We start from the raw sequence: 11,202 nt of genomic DNA, 5'->3' as shown, positions 1-11,202 counted from the left end.
ATGTAGCCCTCTCCCCCGCCCTAGTTTGGGGACACCTGTTCTATTTAGCTCAGCATAGTTGTACAGGACTGGCAAGAGTTTCAGACAGGGATCCTATCCAGTCCTATCTGATCCAAACACCCCAACTGCAAGAAGCCCTAGCAGCTGACCTCTGAGAAAGGGCAGTTTCAGGTATGCTGTACATGATAGGGTTGCCAATTGATCAAGGGGGAAAAAACTGGCACAGCTTGCTTTTCACTCTCTAACAGTAGCTAGATCGGCATAAATCAGCTGCCAAATTTCTAGGTATTGGGGATGGGTGTCATCAGCTGCAGATGAAGGTGCTCTTGAATGCAGGGAACTGGAAGCTGGCTAACCCATTTCTGCCCAGCCCACAGGTATATGCATTTGATCCCTGTTGCATATATGCAATGTTGGGCAGAAACGGCTTTAGAAAAAGGGGAGGTGGAGCTGGCTGGCGTAGCCAGAGAGGGTGCAAACCACTAAGTTTTCCAGGGAGCCTCCCCTGCAAAACTGTGGCTGCAACCCTATCCACACTTACCCGGGAGTAAGCTCCATGGCCTATAGTGGGACTTACTCCAGAGTAGGCATGCATAGGATTGGGCTGTGAATGCTTTAGCATCGCCCCTGCTGTGAAGAGAGCTCCTGGTGGTGCGGTGACTTGGGCCGGAGTGTGAAATCTGCGCCATAGGGAGGGGAGCCCGCGGTTCGGTGTGAGGTGCCCCCACGCCCGCTGCAAGATCAGAGTGCGTCCCCTTCTGCCCACACTCCTCCCATGCATGCCTGGCCCACCGCGGGAGCCTTGCCCGGCCCATCCTGCTATTGGGCTCTCCCCCACCCTTTCCATGTGCGTCCCGCGCTGCATAAAAGGAGGTGGCCAGCCAGGCACCACTTTTTGCGCCAGTAGCCAGCCAGCCACCCGGCAGGCAGGCAGAGGGGAAGGAAACAGGTGTTAACCCTTCCGTCGCCGCGTCCCGCCCAGGAATCCGCTCAGCCGGGGAGAGGAGTGCGTGCCCAGGCGGTGCGCCCCAGCCATGCGCTCCCGCGATCTCTGGCGCTGGCGCGGCTCCGCAAGAGTTAAGCGGAGCGCACTTTAAGCGCTCTCTGCAGGGAGCGGAGGGGGAGTAAAGGAAACTGGCGGGGTGGAGACCACTTGGCGAAGGGAAGCGGTTGCAAGGAGCAGCAGCCCGTCTTTGTTGTGCAAGTGGGGAGGCTGCGGGGCCAGGCACGACCATGTGAAGCGCAGGCGATGGTGCAGTCCCCTTCGGAGAGATCGGCGTCCTGCCTGAGCGCGGTAAGAGCCTGGGAAGGGATCTGGGTCGGGCAAGGGACGCGAGGACAGGAGGCACGGGGGTGTGTGCACTCTGCGCTGGAGGGAGAGTCGATGCACGCTCTGACGTGTGCATGCAGCAAACACGTGTATCCCTCAGGTGCGCTTGGCGGGGAGCTGGGCTTGGCCACCGCCACTCCCGATCGTCTCTGCTGAACGTGGGAAACGCGCGGGGTTTAAAGGAAGTTGGTCATATAGAAGCTGCTGTGCCCGACGGGAGTTGGAGGGAGGCTGCAGCTGGCGACCAGCCGAGGGGGCAGAAGGCTCCCCCCCCACCAGGAATTGGTGGGGAACGGCAGAAAGTGGAACTTGGAGCAGTCAGTGCCCCTGGAGTGCTGTGGAATGAAAAGCACAGGATGTCATCGGCTTTCTCCAGAACGGAGGACTAGCAACTGAGGGTGCGCAAAGCGCTTCTGGCCATGACTGTGCTGGACCTGATCTGCAAGATCTGCTTGATTTCCGAACCCTGCCTGCAAGCCGGGATCGGGCTTTGCAGGCAGATGGTAGCGGACTTGCGGGAAAGAGCTATTGCACCCTGGAGGCGAACTAGAAGGGGCTGTGGGGACTTAGGCTGAGGACACGGGGTCCATTGGAAAGGTGATGCACGTGTGCAGAATGGAAGATTAATGGAGCTAATAAGGAGAAAAGAGCACTTGAGGCAACAGCTATTCAGTGCATAACTTAAGATGGGGCATCAAGGGAACAGAGTTCTTTAAAGAACTCCAGCTTGTCTTAACTCTGGTTTAGCCTTACATGATGAAAGCCACGGTTGGGGTGGCTCAATAGCACTGATTTAATACTAGTGTGCTGTACAGGAGAGGAGGAGGGGTGGTGGTGGTTTCTTTTTAAAATCTTTTCCCTAACTTTTCTTCTTAGGAACTGGAGGGTAGGCACAGCTTGAGAAAAGTTCACTTTCTAACCAACCATTGCCAAGCTGATTGAAGGACTAGGGGATGAGAGCTTGGTTTTTGAGCTTGCAGTTTAAAATGATGCCACCTAAAGGGATGGAAGGAATTTTCACCCAGTCACTGTTGGGTGATGTGGTTGGGTCATTCCCTGTCCCCCATGAGAACTGGAGAATGGTTTGCTTGAATCTGTTTGCTGAATTCTCAGTGCCTCGGACACTAGTCTGTCCTAATTCTTTCCGCTTTTTCCTTAATTGCAGGAGCTAGTTAAACCTTTTCTGCCCAACGTTGCATATACGCAACAGGGACCAAATGTGTACACACCTGTGGGTGGGCAACAATGGGTTAAAACGGTTTGGGAGATCTTGTCTCAGTCAACTGGGGCTAATGATCTCCAGGGTGCTTTCACCTATATGGTTACTAGGATTAAATTTCCAAGTGCTCTTGCAGTTATGCGTTTAGTGCAGGGAAATTGGAATCACACCTGACCCCACACTTTCAACCTCCACACATTCAAGTGAAAATCAGAACAGGGCCAGCATGTGGACAAGTTTTGTGCATCCTGCATAGACACTCTCCTCAAGATCAGGAATTTTTCAGAGTACAATCTCCTCAATCATATGTCCAGCTTGTCTGTGGCTAGGCTACTCCTGTTCAGATCTTCAGTGGAATGTGCAGTTTAAGCCTAGGGACAGCAGGTCTTCTTTCTCTCTGCCCCCAATTCCCTCTAAAGTTTTGTAAAATCCTGTTTGTCACCCATTATGGCTAGCAATATGTGCATTGTAAGGGCTTCAGCGCTGGCTTTGGAAGTGGATTAACCCATTTCTCCCCGGCCCACAGGTGTACACATTTGGTCCCTGTTGCGTATATGCAACGTTGGGCTGAAATGGCTTAAGGAGGTTCAAAGCCTTGCTCTAACAGAATTTGACCTTGACTTTTGAAACCCTGTTACAAGACTGCCCCAGTTCAATGACAAGATACCTGCGTAGCGGTGTCATACCCAGATGTGGAAGGTCTGATTCTTTTCGAACCATTGCTTCAGTATTTTAATGCAGGGCAACTCAGACATTTAAACGTGTATACAGAATTTACAGTTGGCTGGCCAAGTGTGCACTCGCTATTTAAACTCTGGTACATTGTGTATAAAGTAGGTTGTGAACTGGCTGTCTGTCACTGGTACTCTTGGGCAAGTCGGTATCTTTTAGCCAGCGCTTCTTCATAGGTGAGGCAAAAATGCAGCTTTGAACTTCTTGTGTGGAGGACATGATGCAAAAGGAACAAGCTTCATTTTTGCCTTCCTTAGAAGTCTTAGCAAAGCCGTTTCCTCTGTCAGGTTGATTGATCGTATTAAAACTGTGTGATGACTGAGTGTCTTTGCTGTTAACAGTCTATATACCACATATTCTCTCCCATGTTCTTTCCTGGCAATTTAATCGTGGACTGCAAAACCAGTGTACAGGCATGTTTGGCCACTTAAATTTTATTGATTTATGGGACTTTATCTCCAAACTGCATGCAGGACGGCAGCCAAAGGAACTGAGAGTCATTCTGTCCAACTCCTGTCATGTAGAAATAGCCAGGAAGATTTCTCTTCTAGCTCCTTCCTCTTGTTTTACTGATACTTTTACTGGTAAAACTTTTGCTTAGGTCCATACCGGTACTGGAGGGCAACTTTCCTGTTTACCAGTTACAGTCCTCTTGGAACCTGTTCAGACTCTCATTAATAAAGGGAAATAATGAGGTCTTCCCTACAAAGTGATTCTCATGCAAATTCACCTCTGGATATGCAGAACACACACAAGCCATTTTCCTTCTACAGTCTGAGCCATCTAAGCTGCAATAGTTTTCTGTGTTAAGAACTTGAGATGACTTGGATTAGAAATTAAGCTTTGGACTTCTTGTAGGACGGGGGTGTGGGGGGAACTTGTGCAAAATGGATGTTTCATCTGCTGCAAAATTCCTATCTCCTCTCATTTACTTGTGTGATTCTCAGATTGACAGTGGAGCTTGTGCTGAGCGTTTGAATTCGGTGTCTGCAACTGGTTTTGGTACTTCTGTTCAATGACATCAACAGACTGTCTTGTAATGATTTTGGTCACAAATCTGAGCGAGATTGTACTAAAGGACAGAAGACTGAATTGCTTTGCTACTCATTGTAAGCTGGCTTCCATTGCGGTATTTGGTGCATCTTGCAAGTACATTGAGAGTGCAAGTTATTTAGACAATGAGGTCTAAAGCTGTATGTTGTGTTTTCTTTAACATGCGAAGGCGACATCTGTCAAAGGTGCTTAGGATTAGATGGGGGTTGGTCTGGTTTATTGTAACTATTCCTCTGTTACTGCAATGTTAAGACATGAGGCAGGATGGCATTCCTTTAACAGTTCAGCTCTGAAGGATGTGTAGAATCAAACCTCATTTGCATTGCTGATATGTAACTTGCATAATTCTGAATAGAGCAAACTTGCAGGATTTAGGATTTGGGTTTCAGAATGTTGGCTTTGACTTGCAAAAACTATATCTCTAACTTTGTTTTGTCTTTGTCTCCTGCTTTTCAGGAGAGTGGTTTCTGAGGTTACCCAGAAGGTGCTAGACGTTGGAGCCGCAGACATTTGGACGTTGCAGCCAGAGCAGCTGGAGAAATTCTTGCTCTTTGTCGCCTCTTGGCTGCTGTCAGGAGAACTGCTGTAGGCTGGAGCCATGGACTCAACTGGTGGTCTCCATATGAAGGTCCTCAATACAGTTAGTGACTACCTCAACAATGCCATCATTCCCAGACATTACAACTTCACAGGGAAGCTAAATGAGAATGTGGACAATGGAAGAATCAAAGCCTCTTCAGTGGTCTTCATCATCATTTGTTGCTTCATCATCCTAGAAAACATCTTTGTCCTGCTGACCATCTGGAAAACCAAGAAGTTCCACAGACCCATGTACTATTTCATTGGGAACCTGGCACTCTCGGATTTGCTAGCTGGGGTGGCTTACATTGCCAACCTCTTGTTGTCTGGGCACAAGACTTACACCCTCACCCCTGTCCAGTGGTTTCTTAGAGAAGGAAGCATGTTTGTGGCATTGTCCGCTTCTGTGTTCAGCCTCCTGGCGATTGCCATTGAGAGATATATTACAATGCTGAAGATGAAACTCCATAACGGCAGCAACAGCTGCCGGTCTTTTCTACTAATCAGTGCCTGCTGGGTCATCTCTATGATACTGGGAGGTCTCCCTATTATGGGGTGGAACTGCATGGGAGTCCTCTTAAGCTGTTCCACTGTGTTGCCTCTCTACCATAAGCATTACATCCTCTTCTGTACCACAGTGTTTACTGCCCTCTTGTTGGCCATTGTGGTGTTATACTGCAGAATCTACATCTTGGTAAGGACAAGGAGCCGTAGGCTGACCTTTCGGAAGAATGTTGCCAAAGCCAGCAGGAGCTCAGAGAAATCTCTAGCTCTACTGAAGACGGTGATCATTGTTTTAAGTGTTTTCATTGCCTGTTGGTCTCCTTTGTTCATCCTTCTCTTGCTGGATGTGAGGTGTGAAGTCAGGACTTGCCCGATCCTCTTCAAAGCTGAGTATTTCTTAGTATTGGCTGTTCTCAACTCGGCTACAAATCCAATCATCTATACATTAACCAACAAGGAGATGCGAAGGGCCTTTGTCAAGATTGTGTACTGTTGTAAGTGTCCTACCACAGATACTGGGACCAAGTTCAAGAGACCAATCATTGGCGGGATAGAGTTCAGCCGAAGTAGGTCGGACAATTCTTCCCATCCGCAGAAAGATGAGGGCGACTCTCCAGAGACTATGATGTCTTCGGGTAATCTTACCTCGTCGTCTTAGGAGCTTGCACAAAGAGGAGGTGTAAGCCCCTGGGAAGTCTAACATATAGGGATGGGTCTATTCATGTCTCTAGCCAGAAGGGCTATGTGAAAAGGCATAAGTCAGAAGGGGAAAGTGGGGTGCTTACTAGGGTGCCATTGACAGCACAGCACAGATTGTGCGATTTGAAGAAAAAAAAATTCCTTCCTGGAAGCTTGTTTTTGTCTGTAGGGTGAGAAAGCTTAGGATTGTCCTAAGTAAGTCTGAATGATTGAAACCTTGGTAAACCCAACACCCATTGAATGCAGGTGTGAGTGGGGGAGATGTGAAGGGATCTACAGACATTTCCTGTCTTCCAAGATGAATGTGAACTTCAGCAAATCCCTGAAACTGTGACCTAGTCATGCTGAATGACAGCCAGCTTGCCACACAGCAGGGGAAGCAAACTTGTCACAGTGTTTGGGGAAATACGGAGATAATTTTGCCTCCATATTGGCCAAGGCGCAGGTGACACTTTGGAGCAGAACTTTCTGTTGGCAGCCAATAAGAATTGGACTCTGAGGGCTGCAGCAGGATTGGTTTGAGGATTGCAGCTTCACACAGCTTGCTGCAAGTGAATCTTGCTTAATTTAATAGGATTATAGTGGAGTCAGTGGAAATATGTGGCGCTGCAGTAGAAGTCTCATTGGAACCTTGGGATGAAACGGACTTAACAAATATGCTGTACTCAAAGGGGCATATAATTCTTATAGCACCTCTATATAAAAAGCGCTGTCAACAACCATTATCTCATTTATCTTCATAATTGTCCTGTGACATAATTTAGGCCAGGAAATGATGGCTCTCAGGCGTTTGAGGCTCTCATGGCTTGAACAAGGTTATGAGACTGGATGTACGTAGCCTCAGCCAATGGTCTACATTTCACTGCTCCACATTCAGATCCTTCTGTGTCCCAGAATGGTCATAACTGTTTAAAAAGGTGTTTCTATTTTCTCAAAGCCTTCAAGAAGTTTCCTCTGCATTAACTGAATGTAATTATGTAGCAATCTGTGGGTATGCGTGTTTGACATGATATCAGGTTGAATGTGTCGCTCTTAACCAACATAGTGGCTGTCCTGTCCCTGGGGCACTAGCCTTCAACTTCCTTGGGCCCTAATAACCCTTCAGTCCTAACCTGCAATGTGGAACCTGGCTGAAATTATTTTCTGCATATACATCCTTCTTTCTCTCTAAGATGACCAGATGTAAAGAAACTTAATGGTCAAAGCACCTGCACCTTTAACAGTTATATAGGAGAAGATAATTGTAGCTGTGCAGTGGAGTACCTAAGGGGGTACACTGCCCTGGGTACCATGCCTTGAGGGGATGCTGACCTGCACCCTCACATTTCTGAGGGCCAGCACTGGGAGAAGTGTCCAGGAGGAGTTCTGAGGTGGCTTGTGGCCTCTCTGCACCTCAGATCCCCTCAAGTGCACCCCCAGGGGGAGCTTTGCACATCTGGCCCCTGGGGAGTGTTAATCCCCTGGAGATGTTAACATTTTTCTGCCCTCAGGTACCAGATCCATTAGCGATGCTACTGTAGCTGCAACTTGCCATGAAGGGCTGAGAGAAGTTGCACCACTTCCATGTAGGGCTGCTGAGAGCTGGCAGTGGGCCCAGGGCAAGATGCCTGATTGGCCTCCCCCTTCCTAAATTTGTTTTGTACTGTATAGTTTGTTGTATCCTGGGCCCTGGGGAGCTTGTCATGCCCTGTCATGTCCTGGGCCTTGGGGAGCTTCCCTTGCTCCCCCTCTCCTCAGGCCTGCTTCCAAGGAGGAGCTTGGAAGCTCTCTTTAGGAGCTCGCTCCACAAATCTTTGTCTCTCTTTCTCTCTCTGTGTGTTTTAAAGCTAAAGAAAATGCACTGGTTCCCACCTCTGGATCGGGACCCACCTCTAGTTTTGCTACACACCACTGTGGAAGACTAGTGACTGAGAGCATTGCTATGGTGGTAATGTGCAGGATAGCTGAAAACAACTGATTAATGTACAGATATCAGTTGAATTTAGAAGTGATGCTTTTATAAGACTGTTGTACTTAGTATTATTTTTCAGTGCAATTTGGTGTCTCTCTCTGTTTTAAAACAATAGTATTTAAAATGTTTCTGACTTTGTACAGTTAAATTTATTGACATCTTTAAACATTAATAAACTGGGTTTTTTTTGTACATCTGCTGTGATCACTTATTTCTTCTCGTTGTTATCTGTATTATACAACCAACTTCCTGGAGAAGTCTATGGAAATAGTTCCATGGCCAGTGGCTGGATCACAATATGACATGACACTTACATAGAAATGTCTTCATTCATGTGGGAGTGCGCAAATGTCCATAGTTCTGACACGAGCCTTTATCAATAGCATCTATTTGACTCATCTGATAAGGAAGCATTCAAATGGGAGCAGGTGACAATTAAGATTAACTAATTGCTAGCGGAAGTGGAGAGCTTATGACCAGATTTTATGGTCCAACTACATGTGACAGACCCATGCCTTCAAATATGGGTCTGCCCCATCATCTGGAGCCAATGGGGTAGGCTATCCAAATGAAAACATAAAGGATTGGCTGGGGGCCAAACTTCTTCCCACAGTCAACTGCTCTTTGTCCCCAGCCATGCCCACTTGTGATATTGGTGCTAGGGTAGGGGGAAAATTACCTTGGGAGGTGGACTGCAGGTTCAAGGGGAAAGTTCAGCACACCTTTGTGCTTCCTCCACATGTGATTTGGGTAGGCTTGTGTTGAAACAGACTGGTTTGTCTGGATGTGTATTTTAGCTCTTGGGTGTGTTCACAGTGCCCAGCTCCAGAAGGATGAACTATCCTGCCTTTTTCGCTTGAACCTTTTGAGAGTGCCACTGGGTTGCAATCCAGAGATGGCGCTTTTCACTTTGCATATGCCATAGGAGAGGATGCTAATTGCATGTCTCCCATATCTTCTGCTCCCATATCTGCTGAAGCCAGAAAAACTTCAGTTTAACCTTGCAGCAGATCGGAAAGGAGGATGAACAAGACAAACGCCCCCAAATTCCTTTATGATGGTATCTTTATAAGGGGCAACAAAAGTTATGAGCAGTTTATAATAACCTTAAGACGGATGGTAGGAAGTGTTGTGTAGACTTGCAGCCCAATCCTTTCCATATCTTTCCATTCAGACTACTCAACGGGATGTGTTCTCAGGTAAGTGTGTATAGGATTGCAGTCATAATTAGCTTTAGCCCTTGCTGGTTGTAAACAGATTTTGGGTTGTTGATGCTGGTTTGTCCCCATTTTTAAAATCTAGTCATGCAATGATTCTGTCTCCAACTCTAATTGGAATGCATAGCTCCTGTGTGACGCAGAGACCAGAAGTAAACAGAAACCCAGGACAGCAAGTCTGTTATTTACATCTTGGTTCTGTTTGGGAGGCTTGTCCAGAAGCTGGAACTGATGCTAAGTCAGAGTAGTGCTATCACACTAGAAAGGAAGCACAAGGCCAGATGAACTGTACCTGCATGGAAGTGTTAATGTGGCTGTCCGTAAGTCGGGGTGGTCAAGTAGGAAATTCATCACTTGGATCACTAGCCTTTATATTAGCAAAGCTGGAGATGAATTTTAGGTTAAGGTAAAGAATTAATAAAAGTAGAAGCCATGGTATTGAGTGGCGGTAGGGCATGTAACACCCAAATTAAGTCTCCATCTTCAGGTGGTGGAAGATAATTTTTCTCTGTTTTTCACAAATCCCTCTCCTGGGCTGCACTCACCTGAGAATAAGTGACATAAACACTCAATGGAATTTACCTCTGAGTAAATATGCATGAGATTGTGCTGGTAGGTGGTTAAATTTTGATATTCCTCAGTGCAACCCCAAATCATGCAACCCCAAATCATCAGTAGCCATGATGACCCAATAGGAAAAGCCCGGAGTTTGTAGTATTGTAATGCTAGACTAAAATGCCACAAGCCATGAGCAACTTTTGAATTGTCCAGCACTGTTCTTCAGGTAGGTGTTGTAGGATGATCCTACTGTATTTGCATAATATACAGGTGTGATACCTGGGTTTGAAAGAGACAGTGCTTGTAATACCTGAAGGCATGCAGGCTTTGCTGATACAGGGTGCCACAAGAATGAGTTGTGAGTGATAGGGCTGTTAATCTGAAGATGGTGAGAACTTCAGGCTGCCCTTGAAATGGCAACATCATGCTTTCATAAGTAAAGGTGGGGGTTTTTTTGTAATAATGAAATAAAAACTCATAATGCTGTTGGTACTACTGTAAACAAACGAACAACCCCCCTGCAATCGGCAAAATCTGTGAAAAAATGAAACCATTCTCCAACACCTCTACATATTCTATAACACCTCTACATGCATGTGACTGCATCTGTTGACACTATACCACCTACCTAGTACACTTTTAAAATGATTATAATTTATAAAAATGTGCACTTGGAATAAAAACACATAACACTGCTTTCTGCACTTCCAAATTTGGAAAACACAGAAATCTGTGAGAAAATAAAACGGTGTTCACCCACCTCTATTAATAAGATAAAACTTGAATACATAGCCAACTAGCCTGACAGTGAGTTTAGTCCAAAAGCCTTTCCCCCAACATGCTAATGTTGTTTGTACTGGGAGGTTCTATTTGTATGGTTGCGTGCTCAGACATGTTATCTCCCCACTTGCGGTCTGGATGGTTCTGTCAGGGCACAACTGTATCACATGATTCTGCTGCACATGTAGGTGAGTTGTAGAAATGGGAAAGCACAAACCTCCCTTATTTTTTTCACGCCCCAGTTTTTGCTTGTAATTTGCCTCATTTGTACCTTTTCAGATCTGCCATCTTACAGCCCAGCACAATATGAGACACTGAGGGTGCAATCCTAACCCCTTATGTCAGTGCTTTTCAGCACTGACATAAGGGCAATGCAGCTCCGAGATAAGGGAACAAACATTCCCTTACTTTGAGGAGACCTCTGTGAGTGACTCCCAACTGCAGGATGCAGCACATGTCCCATTGGCACCGCTATGCCAGTGCTGGAAAGCACTGGCATAAGGGGTTAGGATTGCGCCCTTAGGTGTCCTGAAGTGTTTATAATGTAGTTGACATCTTGATTTTCACTTCCCATAAATTT

General features: G+C 46.5%; 1 protein-coding gene across 2 annotated transcripts; it reads left to right on the top strand.

Moving 5' to 3' along the window:
* The first annotated feature begins 911 nt into the window (after positions 1–911).
* Positions 912–8,259, top strand: S1PR1 (sphingosine-1-phosphate receptor 1). Of its 2 annotated transcripts, none has more exons than XM_066625189.1 (2): positions 912–1,294; positions 4,791–8,259. In XM_066625189.1, exon 2 carries the CDS (start codon positions 4,933–4,935, stop codon positions 6,073–6,075), a length of 1,143 nt encoding a protein of 380 aa, XP_066481286.1. In that variant the 5' UTR covers positions 912–1,294; positions 4,791–4,932; the 3' UTR covers positions 6,076–8,259. The 2 variants fall into 2 exon arrangements, with proteins under 2 accessions (XP_066481286.1, XP_066481287.1); XM_066625190.1 differs by lacking the exon at positions 912–1,294 and adding an exon at positions 1,338–1,927.
* Positions 8,260–11,202: the final 2,943 nt, after the last annotated feature.

This window comes from Tiliqua scincoides, chromosome 4 (genome assembly GCF_035046505.1).
Source record: "Tiliqua scincoides isolate rTilSci1 chromosome 4, rTilSci1.hap2, whole genome shotgun sequence".
Taxonomy (NCBI): domain Eukaryota; kingdom Metazoa; phylum Chordata; class Lepidosauria; order Squamata; family Scincidae; genus Tiliqua; species Tiliqua scincoides.
Note: the sequence above shows the minus strand (reverse complement) of the source record. Positions and strands in the feature narration are given on the sequence as shown.

Coding starts and splice junctions, on each gene's coding strand:
- S1PR1 (XM_066625189.1), top strand. CDS start 4,933: ATGGACTCAACTGGTGGTCTCCATATGAAGGTCCTCAATACAGTTAGT.